At 38.8% G+C, this 24,874-nt stretch overlaps 3 protein-coding genes across 5 annotated transcripts; 1 reads left to right on the top strand and 2 right to left on the bottom strand.

The window, feature by feature from the left end:
- Window positions 1-2,944: 2,944 nt before the first annotated feature.
- toporsa (topoisomerase I binding, arginine/serine-rich a) lies at window positions 2,945-8,027 on the bottom strand. Of its 2 annotated transcripts, none has more exons than XM_058641178.1 (2): window positions 7,940-8,027; window positions 2,945-5,840 (listed from the first exon to the last, which is right to left on the bottom strand). In XM_058641178.1, exon 2 carries the CDS (start codon window positions 5,835-5,837, stop codon window positions 3,438-3,440), a length of 2,400 nt encoding a protein of 799 aa, XP_058497161.1. In that variant the 5' UTR covers window positions 5,838-5,840; window positions 7,940-8,027; the 3' UTR covers window positions 2,945-3,437. The 2 variants fall into 2 exon arrangements, with proteins under 2 accessions (XP_058497161.1, XP_058497160.1); XM_058641177.1 differs by lacking the exon at window positions 7,940-8,027 and adding an exon at window positions 7,320-7,837.
- A 1,484-nt stretch (window positions 8,028-9,511) lies between these two features.
- On the bottom strand, window positions 9,512-12,599 carry ndufb6 (NADH:ubiquinone oxidoreductase subunit B). The gene is made up of 4 exons (XM_058641183.1): window positions 12,293-12,599; window positions 10,881-10,973; window positions 10,712-10,756; window positions 9,512-9,655 (listed from the first exon to the last, which is right to left on the bottom strand). Exons 1-4 carry the CDS (start codon window positions 12,470-12,472, stop codon window positions 9,590-9,592), a joined length of 384 nt encoding a protein of 127 aa, XP_058497166.1. The 5' UTR covers window positions 12,473-12,599; the 3' UTR covers window positions 9,512-9,589.
- Window positions 12,600-12,679: 80 nt separating this feature from the next.
- Window positions 12,680-24,862, top strand: LOC131467339 (PRELI domain-containing protein 1, mitochondrial-like). Of its 2 annotated transcripts, none has more exons than XM_058641181.1 (6): window positions 12,680-13,080; window positions 15,082-15,291; window positions 16,450-16,675; window positions 17,442-17,555; window positions 17,997-18,075; window positions 22,736-24,862. In XM_058641181.1, the coding sequence occupies exons 2-6, from the start codon at window positions 15,200-15,202 to the stop codon at window positions 22,855-22,857; spliced, it is 633 nt and encodes a 210-aa protein (XP_058497164.1). In that variant the 5' UTR covers window positions 12,680-13,080; window positions 15,082-15,199; the 3' UTR covers window positions 22,858-24,862. The 2 variants fall into 2 exon arrangements, with proteins under 2 accessions (XP_058497164.1, XP_058497165.1); XM_058641182.1 differs by lacking the exon at window positions 22,736-24,862 and adding an exon at window positions 18,719-21,210.
- Window positions 24,863-24,874: the final 12 nt, after the last annotated feature.

The raw sequence follows: 24,874 nt of genomic DNA, 5'->3' as shown, positions 1-24,874 counted from the left end.
TGAAAAGTGGGCCGTGCAAAAGTATCTACCGCCCCCCGAGTCAATACTTTGTGGAACCGCCTTTTGCTGCAATTACAGCTGCAAGTCTGTTGGGGTATGTCTTTACCAGCCTTGCACATCTTGAGACTGGAAGTTTTGCCCATTCTTCTTTGCAAAACAGCTCAAGCTCAGTTAGATTAGATGGTGAGTGCTTGTGAACTGCAGTTTTCAGATCTTTCCACAGATTCTCAATTGGATTTAGGTCTGGGCTTTGACTTGGCCATTCCAACACATGCATATTTCTTTGGTTTTCAACCATTCCGTTGTTGCCCTGGCTTTATGTTTAGGGTGATTGTCTTGCTGGAAGGTGAACCTCCACCCCAGTCTCAAGTCTTTTGCAGACTCCAACAAGTTTTCATCCAAGATTGCCCTGTATTTGGCTCCATCCATCTTCCCATCAACTCTAATCAGCTTCCCTGTCCCTGCTGAAGAGAAGCACCCCCAGAGCATGATGCTACCACCACCATGTTTGACAGTGAGGATGGTGTTTTCAGGGTGATGTGCAGTGTTTCTTTTACGCCAAACATAGCGTCTTGCATTTTGGCCAAAAAGTTCAATTTTGGTCTCATCTGACCAAAGCACCTTCTTCCACATGTTTGCTGTATCGCCCATGTTTTTTTTTTTTTTTAAGAATGGCTTTCTTCTTGCCACTCTTCCATAAATGCCAGATTTGTGCAGTGTATGACTAATAGTTGACCTGTGGACAGGTTCCCCCACCTGAGCTGTGGCTCTCTGCAGTTCATCCAAGGTCATCATGGGCTTCTTGGTTACAGCTCTGATCAGTCCTCTCCTTGTTCGGCCAGTAAGTTTAGGAGGACGGCCCTGTCTTGGTAGGTTTGCAATGATGCCATACTCTTTCAATTTCTGGATAGTGTATTTAACAGTACTCCGAGAGATGTTCAAAGCTTTGGAAATCTTCTTATAGCCTAAACCAGCTTTATACTTCTCCACAACCTTATCCCGGACCTGTCTGGTGTGTTCCTTGGACTTCATTATGCTGTCTGCTCCCCAATATTCTCTAAACAGACCTCTGAGACCATCACAGAGCAGCTGTATTTGAACTGAGATTAGATTACACACAGGTGGACTCTGTTTAGTCATTAGGTCAATATGTGATCATTCAGAAATCATCAGGCAACTTCTGACGGCAACTGGTTGCACAAAGAGGAAAGGGGGTAGATACTTTTGCACACCCCACTTTTCAGTTTTTTATTCATAAAAAAAGTTCAAAATCATGTATAAATTTCATTTCACTTCATGATTGTGTGTGCCTTAGTGTGTGTCTTTCACATGAAATGGCAAAATGTCAAAAAGTTGAAGGGGTGTGGATATTTATGCAACCCACTGTATATCCAGGCTGTCCCATTTCAGAGGATCAAAGCTTAGCAGCTAATAAGCAATCATGGAACATCTTAATATGTTGTTGTCTGTCCCTGACCCTGTCCCTGGATGTCCACACCGGCACAGACCATCTTCAAACTGTGGAGGGCAGCATGCACACCCCTCATTGGACAGCCTATCACAAATCATTATTAGAACAACAATATACAACTTCAATTCTAAGTGGAATACAGAGTAACCCTGTGTTAGATATGGGTTATATGTACATTAGTAGTAAAAGCAAGTTTGACTGGATCTGGCTGGTTTGTCTGTTTGGGCTGCGGTAGAAGATGGCAACACAAGATAGCGGCCCTCGGTAAAGCCAGACCCTTGCTTATAGTACATACAGAGGTCTATCAAAAGCAAACAAATACTAGTTATACTAGTAAATATAGTTATAGTAGTAAATACTAGTTAAAAGTAGATTTAATTAACTTTTTATACCAAACCTATGCCAGGAGGTCTATTTTCTCCCTGACAGCAACGACAGGTCAAAGAGAAGTTTGCATTGGGCAAGGATGTGCCCATAGCTGTTAGTAACCAGAGACTCCACTGCTCTGTGACGGCTGATGTGTGATGAGAGATCTTAAAGCGGTGCACCACTGCTGCATGAATGTAGGGGAAATTCTGCAATTGAATTAATAAAATATTGACAATTGGCCGTCATGAAACAATACGTCACTGCACAAGATGATAAAAAGCTTTTTTTTCCCCACACCCTTAAACACTGCATACACGATTGGCAACAAACAAGTGAACATTCTTATGTATGTAGATTACCTTGTTATTATTAATCCAGGTAGGTCTCCATCAGCTGTTGTTTATGGGGTTAAAATTACATAAAATTAAGTATAATGCCAATAAGAATGCTGTGATGATCTGTCTCACCAAAAGAGGATTAAACACTTAACTTTCCAGTTTTTAAATTAGTGATTACTGATCATCAGTAATAATCTGTAACAAATTAAATGCCTGGAGCATTTTATTAATGACTGATAACTGATAATGAAGATATGTACAGACAGTGTTGCAATTAAGTAGTGTAAACACAGGTTTAGCAAATTTTAATGTTGTGAAAATATCTCTTTAAAGCATAATGTACATTGTAGATAATTGCTAGCATGCAGACTGATGAACATCTGTCACAATCTTGCAGAACTGGCCTAGATGGTGCAGCGCCAGTGAATTGTTTGTCAGAGTAAGTGAATACTTGCTTTGAACTATGTTTTGATGATGATTTGCCATATTTTGATGCTTCCATTAATGACACACTGTTGGTCCTAACATGACATTTAGTACTTTCCATTATCAGTTGTAGACAGTTATATAATACAGTTATTACTTTTTTTAGATACTGTAAATTAATTTGGATGTTTTTGTGCTTTTGGAATATTCTTTGTATATTGTGCTGTTTTAATAAATAGTTCAAATTATTTTAATAAATTATTAGCTTATAGGCAAAATTAAAGAATCTTTGGGTTATTCAAGCATATATACCTAAAATGAACAATACAAATGAACAAAAAAAAGTTGACCAATGCAATTTATTACCAATACAAAAGCCCCCATATTTATATCCATACACTGCAGATAGTGAGCTGTTCTCCATGAGCAGAAGGTACAGCTTGGTTTGTGTCAAAACAAATGCAATCACTGTACTCAACATTATCCCTGAGAGCACTTTTTAAAATAAAATGCATTCATTGAAGAAAATTAAAGTCCAGAATAAGAAGTGGCACTTGTTCAACAATGGCACACGGCACATAAAATAGCATTGTTTTACTGTGTTGGTAACACCACCAGCAACAGAAACAGTCATTTGTCCACTGATCACCACTCCACAGCTCAACACCAACATCTCTGCGTGTCATTATGTCACAGTCCAATTGGCAATGAAAACGTAAAGGAGATATCTGTATTCACCTTATCCATCGAGGTCTGATATGATGAATACAGTTTAGATCTTCAATACTGCTGACAGGTATTAAAAGGCAAACACAGCAGGAATCTGGACACAATTATGATAGCGACGTCAGAGAGGCAGGGTCCACTAGGTCATCTGTGGTACTGTCAACAGGGTTGTCCTTATGTGTGCTGCTGCTGGCCTGGGTGACACAGATATTAGCAAAAGAATCGCTGTCACTGTCAATGGTGATGACAGTGGGTGAGTGCTTTTCTGTGCGCTCATGACTCTTGTGCCTTTTGCTCCTTTTCTTGTGTTTCTTCTTTTTCTTATGATGGCGTCTGCCTCGTTCGTGTGCGTTTTCCTCATCGATTAGCTCCACACTGAGGCTCCTGCTAGTCTTTCTAGACCTTTCTTTAGATTTTTTTCTACGCTTCTCTTTGCTCTTTTTCTTGTGTTTTGATGAGATCGTGGAGGAGTCACCTTCACATGATTTGGAAAGTGTGTCTTTGGACGGTTCCTCCAAATGTCTCGTCTTGTATTTCCTCTTCCCACCCGGCTTGTCGTGGTGAGATCTACCTTTTAATGAAGGAGAGCGACTCCTGGAATAAGACCGAGAATACCTCCTGTCATGTCTCCGTGAGTCTATGCTACGGCTCCTAGAGTGAGAGCGCCTATCGGGGTACTTGCGACTACTGTAATAGTAAGACCGCTTCTCTGTATAATGCATCCCGCCTTCATTTCTCTCTTTGCTGTAATGACTATAGGACTGATAATTTCGATAATTGTCCCTCCTTTTGTAATTACTGTCACATTTTACAGGTGAGTTCCTGCTGCTTAAGTAAGAATTACATTTTTCCCTGGATAAAGCGCTGACACTGCTCTGCAGGATCGCAGGACTCCTGCTTGAATGTCTGCGCTCTCTACTACCAGATCTCCGTCTTCTCCTGTGGTCTTTGTCCTTTGACCAGTGCCTCTCTTTTCTATCTGACTTACTGGATGGCTTGGGTCTATCCGATCTTTTTTTTGAATCAAACTGATGATGGTGGTCTGTGTCTATGTTACCTGACTGTTCTGCAACACCCTGATTGCTATTCTGTGAAACTGGGGGAGTGAGACTGCAGAAACGGATGTGTTGAGGTAAAAGAGGCACTTCCTTGGTTTCTTCAGTGTCAAACTCATCAGAGTCAGAAGACAGCTGAACCAGCTCTGGAGTCCTGTCAACTGTTGGCTTGACAAAGCCTATGATGAGACAATCATCATTGTCAGAATATAGACAGACAGACTGTTCATTGTTAACGTCGCGAAGAGTCATGTCTGTTTGGCTATGAGAGCACATGTGCTGCGGAGAAGTTCCAAACTCTTGTGTCTCCTCTTCTAAACTGCTGTCAGATTCTGAGTCCGACTCTGAGTCAAGGACTGATAGATGGTCCGCCCTGCTCTGCTCTGCTGTCGTAGAATACGAAGGCCCCGGCGTTTCATCATCCCAAACAGAATGACTCAAATTAGACATGGAATCTCCCGGGAGGTCCAACCCCATGGACTGTTCGTCATCCTCTGAGATGGCTATTACAGATGAGTTGGAGCTGCTGTCTTCGTTTGACGAAGCAGCTGGGCAGTCGTACACCGCATGCTGGTCATACGCCTCCATATTAAATGGGGCTTTTGCAAAGCTGATGAACTCATGTAAAAAGTGTTCGGTGCGCCCCTGGATGAATGGCCTGAGCTCTTCCTGAATCGCTCCATCCTCCATGTCAAAACGTGTAATGCGTGACATGATGACGTGCTGAACTATGTTGACCAAAGAGCCATGGGACCCATATAGCACAAGGAGTTCTCTCTTAAGCCATGGGACCAATCTATGAAGGCAGGCAGGATTTCTGCGGTAAAACTCTGCTGAGTTGTCGCGTAAGCGTCCACCATCTCGGACAGTCCGAACCTTAACCCCTTGGCGATACAGCTCTCTTCTGAAGTTGATCATTTCCTGCTCTCTGACGTTGCTCACGGCCCGGCCTTCCCTTGCAGCTCTCCTCTTGGCTGCCAATCTCGTCATCATGCGTTGTATGTAACGATCCTGGTGTTGTTGGGAAGACATTGTTGAGCCTTCAAACATTACTCCATTGTCCGGAGGTGGAGAGGTTCTTCCACGCATCTGCCTGTGGACTCCAGTAAGAGTTGTGCGGTACCTAAAACGCACTCCCCCAAAGGACCCAAAAGAGCCATTATTTAATGGTTGCAAGTCATATTTCTTAAAGTCTTGCTCTGATTTTATACTGTGATAGATAGAATTGAATGGCTGTTTGCATAAGGGACACTCCGCTTTGTTCTTCGACCACTCATGAATACAACGGAAGCAGAACTTGTGCAGACAGAGGTCCAGATATGAAATGTTGTTAAATGTGTCCAAACAGATTGGACACTTAGAGTCTGGCGACACCTCTGCAGACATGGCTTCAGATTTTTTCCTTCTGCCACTCTTCTGGCTCTGCTGCAGGGCAATCTTGATTGCAGACATGATCTGTTGTAATAAAAAGATGATTACAATTAGTTTTAAATTGGCCAAATGGGGTACTTTCCGCATTTCAATTTGCCTTTGATCTGTTACTGTCATGATTGCAGAGGTAAGTGGTGACAGACAGGTGAGAGCAGCATTTTTCTGAAACTATTAGTTGGGAATGCTTAATTACCATTTCCAATTACAATATTCTTGTTTTCTTTACGGTTACTAGTACTTGAACTTGCATGCATGGCACATTGCCTTGTGTATCTTCTCTATTGGCACATCTGTCTTTGAGCATGCAAGTGCAGCAGCAATATTGACTTAGGGTGCAATTACCTTTTCATGCACACCTACAATATACCTGTTGGAGGGCACTGCTTTTCTCTACTTTGTTCAAATATTGAACTTGAACAGAACTTTCGCTTTTTCACTTTTACCTGCTTCAGATGGTCAGCCCGTCAACAAGCTCTGCAGAAGCCTGGTAACGAGGTGTTCATCTGAATCAGGTGTGTAGGAGCAGGGCAACATCTAAAACATGCAGGGCAGTGTTCCCTGAGGACCAGGGTTGGGAAACACTGACTTAAGTACTACCTTTTAGGGCTGCAACTAACAATTATTTTCATAATCAATTAAACTGTTGATTTTTCTCAACTAATTGAGTAATTGTTTGGTCCATAAAAAAAATGTTGATTAGTGTTTCCCAAACCTCAACATGGTGATGTTGATATGAACAAAATATTCAGTTTATTGATTTCTTTTTTTATCTGGATAGAGTTAGTGCACAAAATGAATGTAGAATTAACATATACAAAACATTTTCACTTTCAGATAATACTGGTCAGTAGAGTCTTTGAACAAAGATATGAACCGCATATACAATTTTAACGCACTTACACACTATACATTAATAAAACAAAACCTAGGCCAAACTTTAAAGACATGACGAATAAATGTGCATCAGAAAATATTTCCATACTTGTACTCACATTAAAACGATTACAATGTTCAGTGTTTGTCAATACTGTAAGAGGCGTCAGTCCAGTCCTATGCATGTTTTAGCAATGAGGTGTTGTACTGTTTATACTAAACGGTGCCAATCCACAACTACGACGACTTTTTGTAGATATAAAACATAGAAATTATAAGTACCGATAGCCAGATAGTTAAAGTAAAGTGCCGTATGGTATTTTGGTTTATTCGGCTTCTTCACATTCGATTGTTTTTCTTGTTTTCGGTGTGTTAGCTTAGCAAGTTAAGCTACATCATCACAACGCCACCTGCCAAGTGGACTGTTTAACAATCCGTCGATTGAGCGACTGACATGTTGACAACCTTAGAATATGCTGTCAGATACATATTGATGTTCAAATGACCAAAACGACTGAGTCAAGTTACATTTGCAAACACACTGACTCGGTTAGATGAAGTTAGCAGGCTGGCTAACTCAACAAGACGCTAGTTAGATAGGATATTTGAGAAAAGTTGTATAATATTTACCTATGCCTTCCCCAAGCACGTTGATGGATGATTATTAACTACCCAATCCGTCTTGAAGATACACAACCATTTTGACGTGATTGTTTTACGGTGGTAACCGATTACAAAGCCCAACTGACTGGCTTCGTAACAGTCGAGTCCTCTGCTCTCGCAGGTCTTCTTCTTTGAATTTAAGCAGACAGGAAGCTGGCACTATGTTGCCTCCTAGTGGCTTAAGTTTGATTCCCATTTATTATTAAACCCCTTCTTCCCCGTAGCCCCCAAAAATACGTACCGCGACGCATATTCAAATCAAAGATTTTGATTAATGCTGCATACCCACAGAAAGCTCAGAAACTCGGCTAAAAGCTCATAAAAACCATTCCTATGTTCAATAAACACAGACTAAACGCCAAGTAATCTAACCAACACGAGCTGAAAACACCATAACAGCGTAAACATTTCAAAAGCGGCACCGGAGAATCAGCGACGTCATGTTGAAAAAAACATGTCTGCTCGACAGTCGAGACTCCACAGATTTATTTATATCACTCTACGACCAAAACTCACGGATCCAGCCGCAAAATAAGAGCAAAACAACAATTCACTTTCAAGAAATACAACCAGAAATGTTGTTTTACCTTTGTTGTTGAGCAAAACACACTATTTTCACCGAAACAAAGACGGAAGTAAAAGAGTACTTCTTCTTCTTTGGTATGGCAGGCTAGACGCAGCTACGTCGTATTGCTGCCCCTACTGGTTGTAATTTAGACCTACATCAAGTCCTTTTGAACACTCCTGTATTATGAAGATAATCCATCAATGTTTTTGTTTTAATCCAAGCATCCAGATTTATAAGCGTGCTCATACTGAAAACAGTTTCCCCTTCTGCTCCAAGTTTCCTGAAGAGATTCCTCCTGACTTGAGTATAGTTTGCACTGGAGAAGAACATTTGTTACTGTCTCACTGTCTCCACACTCACATTTGCCATCAGGATGCTTACCAATCAGAGCCAGCCCACTTCTCAGCCCACAGGGAAAAAATCCTTCATTTATTGTGGGTCCAATCTGCATTTACTCTGGCACAGTGGTATCTACAGTGAGACTTACACTTCTGGTGTATCTCACAAGTGTTATCTTTATTTTGATCATTCACATAGAGCTTGTAATTGCAGAGATATACTCTATTTAGTTTGGGCATTTCATTTTCAAACAGGGACCCAAAAAGAGGGTCAGGGAAGAAGAGGTTAATGTGTTGTTTATTATTGTCCAATATTCAACAGGTAGTCCTCCAGTACTCATCTGTGGACCATTTATCCCGGTTAAGTAATAACAAATCATTAATAGTTTTTCCCATAACCCTGTCACAATCTTGCATACGATATTACTGTGATTTTTTTTTTTTAATTCAAAGCTTCATCATTTCTGTCCTTCAAAATAAAATACATCCTCTGAAACAAATACCACACATAACACAAACAATCAAGTAATTAAGTGTATTTTTTACACAACTACAAAAAAATGAATGTAACTAAATAATTCCTGGTCAGTGGTTTGTAGAATATAATAAATGCCTGGTTCTGAAGATACTTCGGACATTACACTAGGTACAAATGTACATTTGGACTTCATCACCGTACAGTTGTTTGCTCATCTGTTCATATTTTACAATCTTGTTTTTTTGTCTTTTGGCTACTTCCTCTCTAGTAGCCGCCACAGCAGATGGTCCGTGTATTTGGTATGGCAGCTATTTTTACACTGGATGGCCTTCCTGATGCAACCTTCAAATTTATCTTTATAAGGACTGGAACATGAAGATCCTGTGGGTGGGGTCAATTTACAATTAGGAAAGGGTACCTTGCTCAGGGGTACCCCAGCTCATGACCTGGTGGGGACTTGAACCAGCAATTCTTTGGTTTGGGCTGTCCCTGTTGTACTGTATTTGACCTTTTTTTTTTTTTTTACATGTCTTTCCATTACTTCTGGCAGACAAATTTCCTCACATCAGGATCAACACACAATCTTTATTTCACATGAGGTTAACACTCAAACAACATTAAGTTAAATAACTAAAAAAATTAAAGTAATGATTTAAGAATTTGATTGAACAAATTTCTTTTCTCTACACTAATGTGATCTGCATGTTTTTCTCAGAAGGCCTGAAGCCTCTCACAGTTGACATCAATATGTAAAAATCTGATTCATGGTCATACACAATGTGACAATGTAATATTTTATTGGCATATAAACAGTTTTTACAAGAGAACCTCAAAGAAATTCTTGATTTCAACTTCAGTGATGACTATGGGTCTCAGGGAGATCTGGAACCATTTCACCTGTCTCCAGAATGGTGTCACCCTAGATACAAAATCAAACACAGAAAGCAACTCATGTAGGATCTCTGGGTCTTCAAGGGATACTTTAGGTTTTTTGAAGTGTCCTTAAATGAGGTATTGTTCCTGCCTGAAAGCTGTGGCCAAGTCTATATTACCATCCATCCATCCATCATCTACCACTTTATCCTTCACCAGAGGGTCGCAGGGGGTGCTGTGCCAATCTCAGCTGCCATAAGGCGATAGGCGGGGCGATAGCCAGTCCAAGTCTATATTTATTATATATTAATTTTTTTGCGTTTTCATTAGAAATAGTACCAAAATAACCATTTCCTTTTTCGGTACACAAAAACCCATACCATACCCATACCTCCACCCATACCATAATGTTTCTTTAACGCCCACAGTCTATTCTCATACAAAGCTACAGCTACAGACAGAGCAGAAGAGAACGAGCTGTTCAGTTGTTGTCCGTTACGTTGTTGTCTCTTCTGTCACCTTCGATGTCGTTGTTCGTTGTCGGCGTGTCGGTACAACGTCACATACGTTTTCTCACTGACACGTAAAGATACTGTTCTCAGTCGAAACACGAACATGACCAAGGGCTTTACTGTTCCAAACCGTACCACACTGTACCAAACTGAACTGTACCATGACGGAAACATACCTTTGGACACCGACTGTCACTGAGACATGGATTCTGTGATAGAGTGGGGGATTTACCAATTCCAGCCAAAAAAGTCTGTCTAACTGAGGAAAGGCAGGGGGAACATATTCTACAGAAATCATAGGCCAAAGCAGGCATAGATTTTTATCAGGTCAGCCTTTTGTTCAGTGTCTTATGTTTGTTTTTCATTGTGGCAGCCATGTTATTAATGAGAGTGACTGCATGGGTCCCAGGCTGGTCTATGGAAATGATAGTGCCATTGGCGAAGTTAGTATTGATAATATGTCAGTACCTCATCACACCATACTTCAAAAAAACAGAACTATCCCTTTAAAGAAAGCTCACAATAGGCTGTACATACAATACAAATGTATTGATTACAAGATACACAGTGGTACAATAAGACATACTTACAGGGAACAGCTTGGGTTTCAGCGTCACGATACCATAAGGCCTTTGCTGTGGGAGACAATGACACTTATTCAGTATTCTGAGTGATTAATGCATCTGCTCTGATATTAAATCTATTGCTCCTTTTGCAATATAACATTACAAATAATGTGAAACATATCTGTAAACTTACAGCAATATGGTATTTCACACAGTAGTGAACAATCCAAGCAGGTATCAACAGTCGAGTTAATGTGAAAACTCCACCTCTATATGCTTTGTAGGTCTGTAAGGAAATAAACAAATAATACATATAAGCAAAGAGGTACACAATACATCAAAACATGATCTCACACTCAATATTCAAACATTTGATATATTATCTTTCAATGATGTGAGTGAGACAGCACAAGAAGTAATACAAAGTAAAGGTCGACCGATATGGCTTTGTCCACAGCAGATGCCAATGCCAATTTTTCCAGGCATCCTAACAACTGCAGGATATTGCAGGGGATTTTGGCAAATATTTTGGGGTGCTACGCACATGTTTAGCTATGTTGCTCATTCCACAAATGCACAATCCTTACACGTTGTACCTCACTGTAAAGGTTGGTCACCTTTACATTGAGGTACAGGCTTTCCGATAATATAAAATAAAGGAGATAAATATATCCATGTCTGCGCTGCAATGCAATACTATACAGTTTTAATAAAGATAATGTATAACTAAATATCAAATAAACAAAGCAAAAAAAAGTTTAAGTTACTAAGCAACAAGTTTCTGAGAAGGAAAATTGATAATTTGTAATAAATGGCCAACAAATAAATACGTATGGGCTGATGCTATTTACTAAAAATTTAAAATACATATTAATGTACCTCTTATACGAAGTAATATTCAAGGAACATTATGTAAAAGGGTATTGAAGGGAACCTCAACTTTGTGTTAGTAATAACATTAAACAATTCCTGCTTAAAGTTTTTAATAATATTGTCCATTTTAGAGAATACAGGATATCTTTCTTGTGTTACAGGAACTGCAATTTTTTTCTTAAAACCAAGAAGAAATGTAATATTTTGAAAGAGTGATTGGTGACAATTCTGAGTGCGTTTTGTAGGCATTTATGTCCCTAGTCGGCACACGTATCTGGGCTAAAATAAATGTTTTTTTTTGAGTATCATAAACATTCACAGCCTTTTGTCCATAATATGTCGCGTTACAAAATGATACAACAACGCTACTAACAATACGATAACAACAAAAAAGTTATAAGATGTTATAATGTTTTATGGAAAGTAAAACATAAATCAATATAAATCAGTACATTCTGGAATAACTGGAAAATGCAGGCTATCCATTGCATATCATTAGGACTGAGTGTTATGCGGACTAGACACCATTTACAAATCAACCACGTGAAATGTTATTTTATACATTCACGATTATCCCGCAGATGAAATACACCACGTATCCACTTATCGTGACTTGCAGTGACACTTGACGTGACGCTACGAAACCCTTTCCCGTTCCTCACTAACGTTTGTCGTGTAAACTGTTTTGCAGGTGTATGTTTTGACGGCTGTCGTCAGTTGACGAGGACTCACGTAAAGCCTCCACAGGCTCTTGGGCTCCAGAAAACCAGCCCAGAACCTGGCGACGGGGCCGGGAGCTTTGGCTTGTACCACGGGCTCCCTCGGGCTGAGCTCCTGGTCCTTCAGCCATTGCTTGCGGAGCTTAGAAAGCTGCTCGAAACGGAGCTTCTCGTCCGGCGTGTACCCAGACATAGCTTATTTTTTGAATATTCAACCTCAAAAGGACCTACAATGACACCATGGAGGACAGAGAAACAAGCGAAGAAGACGAGGAACAGGAAATCGGTCTTCTTCCTCGGTTGGCAACCAACGTTAGTTGTATTACCACCACCTTCTGTACCGGAGTGTGCATACAACGTTCCTATTTATTCTGTCTGCTAAGGAAGCTCAGTTTACTGAGCGGATTCATCAAAGCTTTAAAGAGTTCGTTTTTTTGTTGAAGTGTAGTTGTCTTATCTATCTATCAATTTGGAGCAGTTGGAAAAAAAACAAAAAAAAACATTAAACGTGGGGAAAGTGGTAGGGATTAGCTCAAACCAGAAGATGGCAGTAATGGGACCACATGAACGCAAGCTACCGTTAAACCCCAAAGAAGAAGAAGAAGAAGAAGAAGGACGTTCACCGGAACTTATGCCATTTAAAGTAGTCCCACTCCGGTTCCGCCAGAGCGTCCACGGTGCTCATCATGTCACCGTGTCAAGAACGTTGCTTTTTATTAACTAACGTTAGTAAATTTGTCAGCTAGCGGCAGAGCAGACTGAACATTTATGAGCCTGGTTTTCCATTCACAGTGACTTCAGGTAAGAGCTGTCTTGTTTCTCACAGCGTTTGTCACCTCTGCCTAATTAGCCTTAATGCTATCTGACTAAACTTACTCTGTTGATGTATTGGTGTTGTTTTTCTCGCATTAAAACCCACACAGTCACAAGTGACTTATGATGTGAAACATAGATAGTAACGGGTTTGCACACGATCCCACTTACATCTTTGAATGTCAACTTGCTGAATTAGACTTTGAAGCTAACCAGTTAGCTGCTGGCCGATAGCCAGCTTATTGACAGTAAACCACAACCTTAAGCTGAGCATCCCAAACTTTACAGGGTTTCGGCCCCTGAAACTTCAGGTCCACGGCCCACACCCAGATTGGTAAATGATAGACTATCAAAAATAAAGAGTCTAAATTGAATTGAATTAAATTAAATTAAATTAAATTAAATTAAATTAAATTAAATCCTACCAATGTATAATCATCATTAGGGGTGGGTAAAAATATCGATTTGGTGATATGGCAAATATCGATATTTTAATTAACAAATGATGGTAACTCTAAAGTAAATCATTTCTGCCAGTCTCCTCAAGGCAACGCTGATCTGATGAATGATGGGAATCTTGGGCTGAAATTACCTGGCTAAAGAAGAGGGAGTTTAGACTTTAAGCATTTTGTTGTCTGTATGTTCTCTACAAAGTTGTGAATAAATGGAGAAGAATTTCATTTTGAAATGTTCACATTTTATTTTCTTGTCAGAAAAATATTGTGATGTTTTACTATATGATCATCTTACATTATATTGATTATCACAGAGTCGTTGTATTGTGATATTATTGGCATCATGGACCACATATTGCATATTGTATTTTTTTGTATTGTATTCTGAAGTACCCTGTGATTCCCACCCCTAATCATTATTAGGAATGCACAATAATATTATCGGAAAGATATCAATTTCAGCTGATATTGGCTTCAAAATTTATTATTGGATATCGGCAATCACGCTAAGCAAGTCGATATGACTAATGACTAAGACAGTAGACTGTTCCTACCTCCTTCACTTTTATTAATGATTATTTTAATTAGTAGTGTTAATTGTGATTACTCTTTTGGTCATAATTGAGAAGCCTTATGTCATGTTTACAAACAGATGCTCACAAAACTACATTCAAATGAAACAAGTGCATGAGTCTTTGTGCACTTGTAATGTCTTATGATCAATTTTTTTATCATCAGAGAAATATATTTATACTGTATGTTTCTATGACTTTCATAAATAGACAAATCTGAGGCCGACCAGCAATATCTCAAAGGCCCAGAAGTGGGCTGCACCCCACACTTTGGGAAGCACTGCTATAAAGGCTTAAATGGCTTCCTCTTAGGAATAATAACATATGGATGGTGACATATTATTATAAAGATGCTGCCACAATTAATCAATACAGACCTTTTCAATAAATTAGATCAATTTATAAAACACTGCAGGAACAGTTGCATTCTACTGTAAAATTACGTATTAAGTATGCCAGAAAACACTACTATGAAAATAACTAATGCAGACAGAAAACTACGATAACAACCATAAAGAAATATAAACACAGCTATCATGTAGGTTAGTATAAGAATATATGTGCTTAAAACACAGTGGACAGGTACCATATGCACTGATGAATATTATGTTAAACTCTATACACAAGGTTAACACTGGTAGTGCTGTGTTAATCATGGCACATGACGGCAGTTTAGGAATTAAATTGATTGATTGATAAAATAAGTTAACATTTAGGAGAAGAAGGTTTCATGTGGCCATTGATGGATATGCAATGAATGAATGGCTATATTGAGGAGTAAAAGTTATCTTATTTAACCAGTCAATTTTAGTGACATAAAATGTTTTGATTATCCTGAGAAGGTTGCTACCACTGTGTTCTAAAAAGATGACAAAGTTGAAGGTTGATAAGTTATTTAAGAAATAAACATAATTTGACCTTGTTATTGTGCTTCCTAATGAAGGCTCTCTTCAATCTTTCAGGACCTTTTCAAACTTTGGATGGAGTCAGCGTCCAACTTCTCAGTGTTTTGCGTAGTCACAGCAGGGAACCTCAGGGTTTGGGATTCAGGACATCCTGCCCATCGTCGGTGAGAGAAGAATGGTCAAGTACTTCTCTAATAAGACGGACATCAGGAGCACATGGGACCTTGTCGCCTCTGCTTTCTGGCAGAGGTATCCAAACCCATTCAGGTATCTTAACATTGTCATATTCAGTAGTATTTAAAAACATAAAGCATGTGATGGCAATGTATTCTCTAGAGCTGCAACTAACGATTATTTTCATAATCGATTAATCTATCGATTATTTTCTCGATTAATCGATTAATCGTTTGGTGTTCAGAATATCAGAAAACCTTAAAAAATGTTGATCGGTGTTCGTGAAACCTGACATGATGATGTTCTCAAATGTCTTGTTTTTTCCACAAACCAAAATGATTGACTTTTAATGATTTCTTTGTTTTCCAGAGCAAATAAATGAAGAAAATATTCATATTTAAGAAACTTAAACAATCAGAAATCTTGTTTTAATCATGAAAAAAGCTTCAAACCGATTAATCGATTATCAAAATAGTTGTCGATGAATTTAGTAATCGATTAATAATCGATTCATCGATTAATCGTTTCAGCTCTAGTATTCTCCCCTTTTTGGGTTGAGCATCAAAATAAAAACAAGAATATAAAATAAACTGCTCACTTTTATTTTGTTTTGTGATATTGATATTTAACATTCTATAGTAATTTGCAACCAAAGTCATAAACGTGATGGGAAGTTATTAGTGTTATCATGTTAAAATGTGCATTGCAGCTGTCATTATATCATATTTTTCAAGACAACACTAATGGCACATTGCAATATAGTTCAGTAATTATGTTATGCATACATTTCATTGAGGAAGTTTGTGGTGGAACTATTGAAATTACTGGGGTGTTTGCAGACCTGCTGGAATCTTGTTTTTGTATTAAAGTATTATAAATGCTACTAAACAATTCGAGAATCTTCACAATAGTATTGAATTGCTTCACATTTTTAATGCTACAACAAAAAAAGTGCTTCGTCATGATTAAGATAGAGAACCAAGAAGCACACCAGGGAAGTAAAACAAAGGTTTGTCTATTCTTAGCTTCATGTTTCTGTTGTATTTGCATTATGAGTTCACCTGACTGCTTCAGAAACTAGCGATCTTGGTCCTGCAATGACTGGGCTTTTCTTTCTTTTCTTGTCTTCTTTTTTTTTTCATTTATAAAGAGGACCATTGTTTTTGACAGAATGGATGTGTTATGAAACCTTTAAATTAAACCACCTGTTTGCCCTGAATGTATGTTTTATTGTGTGTGTGTATCTACTAGCACCCATGTTCTAACAGAGGATGTTGTGTACCGGGAGGTGACTGGGGACAACCAGCTCTTCTCCAGACGTCTCCTGACGAAGACCAATCGGCTGCCTCGCTGGGCAGAGCGGTTCTTCCCTTCTGGCATGTCTCGCTCTGTGTACGTCATTGAGGACTCCATTGTGGACCCTGTCAATAGAAACCTCATCACTTACACCTGGAACCTTAACCACACAACTATCATGGTGAGTTTTACATGCAACATGTAAACATTTATGTTGTTGTTTGTTGTTGGCGCACTGGTACAACATCACTCTATGTATGTTGCTGATGCAGCCATTGGGCACAGTGCACACGCTGTCAGTCGAATCCCAAGCCTGACCCAGTGCTTTATCGTTCCAAACCGTACCATACTGTACTAAACCGCACTGTGCCATGATGGAAACATGACTTTTGTTTTTCTCTTGTCCCTTATTCTTCTTTTCTATTATTATTGACATCTGTTTGGTTTCTGTTTGGTTCTGGATTCTTCTTCTGCTTTGCAGTTTTCCACATAACTCGTCTTCATTGCCACATTTCCTTTGATGGAAGATTTAACTCGTCTTGATCACTATTTCCTTTTTTCTCACGGACTATTTGTATGGAGTCTACATTTAAGAAAGCTCTGAATTTATTTTGATTCTGTCAAGACTGTTTCTTTGAAAGTAAATTATATTCAAGCTGAATATTTTATTACTTATTTCACAGTTCACACCTTGCTACATTGATGCTGCAGAGTCTACTTAACTGTTGGTCACTGTTATGTTTTTTATTGTGCTGTTTTTCAAACTCTTAATGCTCGATGCTGTTTTGTTAGTTCCTACTGCTGTATGAAACACAACCAGCATTCATTTATTTTGTCCTTTTATGTCTGTTCCCAAGCGACATGATTGCTATTACTAAAAATAAAAATGGTTCCATAGCCTTGTCTTTTACCTTAACCTGAAATAATTTTTGACTCTCCTTTTGTAGTCAGTTGAAGAACGTTGCATTTTTCAAGACTCGGCAGAAGAGCCGGCCACCACCCTGCTCAAACGAGAGGCCTGGATTTCCTCGAGCATTTTTGGCTTCTCTAGACCAATTCAGGTACATTTGACCCTGATATGCAATCAGAGAATGCACTAAAACATTGTATCATTGTGTCATTCTGAGTGTAATACATATTCTATATTGATATTGGTACATTTTTTCAAAGCCTGCCTTCCTGCTTATTTGCCCTACAATGAAAAAACTCATCATATTGTTTCAGGAGATACAATTTTTAATACAAACAATGAAATATGTTCTGTGGGTTAATGTACCTGTGTAACAAAATTTAAAAAAAGTTTTAAAAAATTAAAAAAAAGTAAAATTTGGCAACAAAAATAAATTAGACAACAATTCTTATTATTAGTTGTAGGAGATGCCAAGCTATTCTGAAAATCCCCAGACTCGGTGAGAGTGAAGACGTCTGGCGAAGTGTTGTTATTCAGGCAACGTCCCTATTTTCAGCCTTTTCATGTTGTGTCATGCTTCATGTTTTCCCAGGAGTTTGGATTGGCTCGCTTCAAGAGCAACCAGGTGAAGGCCATGAAGGGACTGGAATACGCACTGTCCAACCTACAAGGTATGTGCACTCACCAACAGAACCAAGGGGGCAGTGCAAGGGGGCAGTGCAAGGAGAAGGAGGGAATGAAGAGAAGAGGGAAATCAAAACAAGTTTATTTTTAATGGTTGCCATTTCTGGAACAGGAAGTAGGATAACCAAATAAAACAAGACTGTTTATTATAGTTTAATATACAGTGTATATATATGTATGTATATATATATGTATATATATATATGTATATATATATATATATATATATATATATATATATATATATATATATATATATGCTGTGATGGTTTCTCCATTACAACTAAATCTGCAACAAACTTCTTTTTTTTGTGCAGATGGACTATCAGTTCTAATAAAAAGCTCTTATTTATCATTGATAATGTTTCTTTTAAATCAGCCTACATATATCTTTATGATCACTGGAGACAGTTTTTTCTGAATCACTACAGATTGAAAACATCAGTTTTAATTGTCACTATTATGCACAGTATTTTGTGGTGGTAGCTGTTACATGAGAAAGGTGGTGCTTTTATTTGGCAGCGAATCGCAATCGCTGGGTTTTGTGTGTTGTGCAAATGCAGCAAGCAAACTGTTGTCTGAAAGAGCTTTTCCCACTGTTGCAATTCTGTTCCTCTGATGGCACTGCAGGGATTGGCGTCAGGCTGAGTGTTGCGGTGAGTATGTTAGCAGGGAGGCATCAATCTGCCATCCCAGGCCTGGCCTCGGGCTGTCACATGATGTTGTACTTGAGCCTCACACAGTAGTTTGTGTAGTGGAGGTAGTGACAGAATGTCTAAGGAGTAAAACTGAGAAAAGTGACTCCGATAGTTTAGTGTGGTTATAGATCATAGACCCTGCATAGTTGACCATAGTGTTAGTTTTTTTTCAGAGATAAAATCTGAACCCTATTATTGAGGGAAATCTGGTTGAAGTGGTGTTTTTCAAATAAATGTTTTCTTGCCATACATTCTGTCTGGGTCTAGTATCACTGCTGCCCACAGAAAGATTACTTATATTATCATTGAATGCATTTTCTTTGTCATTGTTTACAATCTAAACATTGTCTTGCTATCTTGGTTTGAAAATACATTTAATTGGAAAGTTTATTTTTCTGTATTAAATCAAACAATTATTAATATTTTTTACATGTAGCTACAAGAGCTACATAGAGAACAGTGAAAATTGTACTTAAAATGCAAACAAGTAGTTTTGCATTTCTACTCTTGGATTGATCAGATTATGTTATTATAATCCAGATCCAAATTGGTTACCTTGAAAAGAGTGTCACCTACTCCACGCCGCGTTACATATAGCAGTGTAGTTGATGATGCAAGATGGAGAACAGAGGATCTCCAGTTTTTTTGCTTTTTTTTCCTGGTTCTCTGTGCCTTACAGAATACAGATCCTGCTGAAATGCACTTAATGTTTTTATTTTCTAGTTTGACTGTGAGACGTAAAACTTTCAACTACACACACATTTATACACTTAATTTATAAGTCTAAATGGACGCAGCCCCTTATGGAATCATTATTACCTATATTGATTGTTGACAGCATTGGCATTAATTAATATTCAGACCAATTCAACACATTTTACTTTATTATTCACCTCTTAATCTCTTACACATCAGTGTGACTTCAGTAATGTGGAGATAAAATTTCGTAACTTCGAACATGATAAATATCAGTATTCTGAAATAAACGAAGTCGAGGTCAATTACAAGTGATATTACTGAAACTGAGTGAATGTGAGAATTTAAAATATCACTGTCAGACTTCTTTGAAGACATAGTCTGCTTATTAAGATCAATTCACAGTTCGTGTCAGCATCTGGCTCGTGAGTCAGATCTTCCTCTTCATGGAAACGGAAAGCTTGGGTCCGTAACTATATCTGAAACGCTTTTTAACCTATTTATAGAAATCCGTTTCATTACACTTACAGTCAATTCATGAAATGGTCTGGAAAAAAAGAAATATGGTGTCTGTAGCACTTGCAATGCTAGTAATTTGCTACCTGGAAATAAACATTTAAAATTTGAACTTATTACCATACCATTTATCATTTATACTAACTACGTTGTGCAAATTTGATATTGTCTGAGAATCCACCTGAAATAAGTGATCAGAGGGACAGAGAGACATGTGCCACCTCATTTCGAGGACTGCTGCCTGTTTTAGCAACATAGTCCTTAACAGTCCAATGTGCAATAGTTGAGCGCCACCTATTGTCATAAATACGCCTGTTCTAGCTGCTCACCAGTGAACAGAGACATGCATCTCATGAACACTGCATATTTAGACTTTATGCACTTTGTTCTCTATGTTGTGTATAAATGGAGAAATCTGGCACTTTTAACTTTTCAGACGCTTTGTTTTCTTCAGTTAGACACATATCGAGATGTATTCGCTATTTGATTGCCTTGCAATATTGATCGTCACAGAATATTATTGGTGTCAGTGACCATGTAGTCGGTTAATATTTGTTTCCTGGTGTCATGTGAGGCACAATGTTGAAGCAAGCAGACACGCGAGTAACTCGACGGAAGAAAAGGGAATGTGTTTTAAAACCCTACGTCGTAACATCAGTCTGCAGCACGTGCTGAAACTCAGGCAGTGAAGTGTTAGTCAAGGACTGGAGTCACCTTTTAAAATATGCATGATGACCATTAGATTTCTGTAGTTTAAAACATGACATGATGTTGAAGTCGTATGTTAAATTTGTTTTCGGCACCCATGAATGCTTTTAAGAAGAATTTCCTCTCCAACACGTGAAGAGGTTTCTCTCTTGCTGTCAGCCTGAAGCTGCCGCACAAATCTGTATCTGTGTCTGCCGAGTATATGTCTATAAAAGTACGTAAAAGTGAAGGAAACTGTTTGTCACTGCTTGTCACTGCTCTTTCCATCTCTGCCACTGTTTAGGGAAAGTGCGCTGTTGTCGTTAAGGTTGCTGCTCTCACGTGAGGTACTGCATGTGTGAGGGTTCAAAGTGAGGTCAGATACAAATAGACTCTGCAGCCCATGGCAGTGGAAGCAGTGTGAGGCAGTTCCGAACTAATGAGGGTGAGCTCACTTCAAGACGTTTTCAAAAATATAACACCTGAGAAGTATTTCAATTTAGTTTTTTCGTGTCACGTTGTTTTTAGACATTCAGTCAGAGTTATTAATATTTCTCGCCATGAATCTGACGTAACAGTTTAACAGTAGAACCTGTGAATTTAAAGACAAGTAAATTAGCTTTATTTCTTTGTTAATAAAGCCTTTTCTAGCCCTTTTAACCAAACCTTAATCATCTCAACTTAACGCCTTCACCCAATTCTTCCCTAAACCTAAACATGACCTAAAAACTGGTCCTTCTATGGAGCACTCATTATTCTAGCATCGGTGTCAAAGATAACACTGCAAAGCAACCTAAAAATAACAGTCAGGGATAAGCTGAGGGCAGAGGAACATTAGTGTTATAGAAACCTGGGGATGAGACTCAACAATCTACTATATTTCCAGAGATTCTGTCTACTGCAGCATTTATTTATGAACCTCAGGACCATGAAGGACAGCCACTCTCACCTCTCCAGTGAGTCTTCTCTCACTGGTTTCAAAAAGGATAAAGCTCGTCAGATTTTTTTGTTTTTGTAATTTGTCACCTCGCTGCTTTAAAAGGTTTTCTAAGGAGTTAACACTAACCAGAGCTCAGAGAAGCTGCAGTAGTTTTAGTTTCTCGGATCACTTGAATTACATTATGCTGAAAGGCTAATGTGGAATAAATGTGTGTTTCCATCAGCCTCTTTTAAAAAAAAATAAAAAATTAATTAAAGCTTTTTCGCATGGAGGAGTTGGGAAAAGTTGTTGTATCACTAAAGGAAGGGATGATACAATCCAAAAATCTCATATATGGCATGCTTCACTATATACAGATATTATATATATAATATCTGTATATAATAAGATATAATAGATATAATAAGATAGTCATAGTGTGGCTGTTTATTTCTTCTTTATCGGAGCAGAATATTGAAATTGCATCAGCACATATATGCTGTGAACAGCTTTGTAGTTTAAAAGAAAATGACTGAAGCCGTCCCTAATGAAAGGTACATGCAAGTGAGTGTAATGGAAACAGTTTTAGCGAATAAAAGAGGACGTTTAGTGATTCGTGTGACTGACGTTTCCGCCCTCCACATTTCTCTGTAGTGAAAACAGCAGATACAGGGGGCGAGAGGAGGAGTGTGTGGACTGATGAGGAAACCACAACATTTCTCCATTAACCCTAGAAGCAGATATTACTATTTTTTATTTATTTAACCAGGTAGAACCCATTGAGATCGAAATCCCTTTTCCAAGGGTGACCTGACCAAGAGGTCAGCAGCACATGTCATTACTACAATAATCAATAAAAGCACTAAAAAAACACCATCATATATCAGCAGCTTTTGGCGCTCTTTTGTCTCGTCATCAAACTTTAGGCTTCAACAACAATTTATGTTTTGAACTTTCCAACTCTTTCCAGCAGTCGGGAACATTCATGTGGAAAAAGACATCACCTCAGCAGCTCCATGAATTTAGCAGTGTAATAGGTTGTGTGTCAGACAGGTCTCAGGAAACATAGTAGTCTTGTCTTCACTCTCTGTCTTGTCTGAATTTTTCTGGACATGTCTCTCCTCTTCTCAGGAGAGGCAACACCGTGGCTGCTCAGGGACTCGGTGAAAGATGCATCGGGAAAGGCCAAAGAAGCAGCAAAGAACCTGGCTTCAGCTGCGGCTTCCCCACAGAAACCCCAGCAGTACATCTGACAGGATCGTGCGTGTGTGTGAGTGTGAAGTTTCAGACCAGTGACATCAGTGCAACACAAAGCCTTTTGATCACTGTGAACATGTCAGCTAGCCTGAAGTTTGTCTGCACTGCTTCTCCGTCTTATGAAGGAGCCTCTGTGTGATTGTGTCTGTTCTCCTCAGTCAGACTGACTTTTATTTTTTTTAGGTCTGTCTGTCTGTCTGAATGTCTGTCTGTTTATTTCTCAACTTTCACTTAACCTCAGGTTGTTTTGTCAGGTCTTGAGCCTTTAAATGAAATGTATTGCCTTTCTGTCAACGTCAATGCTTAAACTAAGACATTCAGACCTGGTATTGGCATCTGTCCTGAGTGATACAGTCACGTGCACAGCGCGCAAAGTACGGATCTGAACAGTTCCCAATCCGCCCTGAATGCGACCTCAGATCTGATCACATACACCACCATTCTGAGGTGGTTTGAGGACACACGTGGTCACATTCCTGAACTCTCAGGATGGATGAGAGACCACCTGCTCAATTTACGTCATCTTAGTCGCTGAGGTTTCCCAGTGGATAAGATCCTATTTCATGTCGCAGCAGCACTAGTAGTGCTTGACTTCATTCAGCTCCTTCTCCTACTTTCGTTTTTCCCTCTACATCTGTCACTCATGTAGACACACACACACAACATAGATCAGACTTCTGGTTTGCTGCTTGAGGCCAACCAGGAAGAAGGATATATTGAATATCCAACAGAGGGCGACTCTGCTAGTTGCAAAAAGAACTCTATTAGTGCCTCGACACAGTTCTGGTTCCGGCTCTGGTGCCGTTCTGGCGAACCAGCCCACGTTCACACCAGTTTAAGAGGAACCAAAGTGGGAGGACACATCTCCGTACTTCCTCTAATTCCCAGTGGTCTTCTTAACCCAGAGTAGGAAAATGATCCTACTTTCCCTTTGGTCTATCACAGAAGTGCAACACTTTCCTGAGGAGTTAATGACCTCAAACACTAGTTCCAGCTCTTCTTAAAGAGAACGTGAGAAAAAGCACAGCACAAATTTACATGGAGACACATCTGTACAGTCACAGTACTGTACAGTACAGTCACTAACAGACGAGAGAAGAGGGGTCCAATCATGTGACCACACATCTTAATGCCAGGTGTAAACAGAGACACTTAATTCTGTTTGCGAGCTATCGATCACATGACAGATGTTCTTACCAGCTCTGAGCAGGAAGTTGGTCAGTGTGTTCTTGGCCTCTTGTATATAATAACACAGTGAAGTCAGCTGCAGAATGTCAATGAATAATTATATATTTATTAGGACGTATGCTTTTCGTTATTTTCACTGTGCATTTCCAGCACAGTGTTATCACGAATCTCAATGCTGTGAATACATAATTTTGGATTATAATTTAATGGTGTGTTTTAATATTTTAACCATTTAATTTAATGGTTTTGCTATTGACTTTTTTTTTTTTTTTCCTTTTTTCATTTTGTAGCATTAAGTTAAGTGTCCTACTTTGAAACATAGCACACACTGATGTGTTAGAAGAGTCACAAAGCAATTCTGTGACCTGAACAGAAGGTTTAGTGTAAACACTAACAGTGAGTTGATAGTTTAGACTATCTGAACTATCGCACGACAACACTGTCAGGTGCAGATTCATGATGCAAAGTGATGAGACTTGAACTATGTGACTGTGTCACAGACGTGCATCAGAGTGATAGTAGATCGATCTTCAGGTCTGTGTGAAGTTCAGCGACTACATTCCATTGTAGATGGAGATGACTGGATTATCTTTTGTGCTGTAAGACTTGAATTATAGTCCAGGAATGAGTTAATGTGATGCATTTTGAAGGATTATTTACGACTGTGGTACTTGTTTCATGCAGATTTATTTTAAGAAAAAATTGAGATGTTCAAATATATGTCAAACTGATGATTTGCAACATATCAACAATGCATTTTAAGTCACTTTATTTTCTGTGAGCTTCATTAAAATTTTACAAGTTTTAATTTTGCCTCATGCTCCT

The sequence above is a fragment of the Solea solea genome, chromosome 10 (genome assembly GCF_958295425.1).
Source record: "Solea solea chromosome 10, fSolSol10.1, whole genome shotgun sequence".
NCBI classification, from domain to species: Eukaryota; Metazoa; Chordata; class Actinopteri; order Pleuronectiformes; family Soleidae; genus Solea; species Solea solea.
Note: the sequence above shows the minus strand (reverse complement) of the source record. Positions and strands in the feature narration are given on the sequence as shown.

Excerpts from the sequence above, each read along its gene's own strand:
- toporsa (XM_058641178.1), bottom strand. The coding sequence starts at position 5,837 with ATGTCTGCAATCAAGATTGCCCTGCAGCAGAGCCAGAAGAGTGGCAGA.
- ndufb6 (XM_058641183.1), bottom strand. The coding sequence starts at position 12,472 with ATGTCTGGGTACACGCCGGACGAGAAGCTCCGTTTCGAGCAGCTTTCT. Across the intron at positions 10,974-12,292 it reads AGAGCCTGTGGAGGCTTTAC|ACCTACAAAGCATATAGAGG; the intron begins GTGAGTCCTCGT and ends ATTTCCTTACAG. Across the intron at positions 10,757-10,880 it reads GTGTGAAATACCATATTGCT|CAAAGGCCTTATGGTATCGT; the intron begins GTAAGTTTACAG and ends TGTCTCCCACAG.
- LOC131467339 (XM_058641181.1), top strand. The coding sequence starts at position 15,200 with ATGGTCAAGTACTTCTCTAATAAGACGGACATCAGGAGCACATGGGAC. Across the intron at positions 16,676-17,441 it reads TTAACCACACAACTATCATG|TCAGTTGAAGAACGTTGCAT; the intron begins GTGAGTTTTACA and ends CTCCTTTTGTAG. Across the intron at positions 18,076-22,735 it reads CGCACTGTCCAACCTACAAG|GAGAGGCAACACCGTGGCTG; the intron begins GTATGTGCACTC and ends TCCTCTTCTCAG.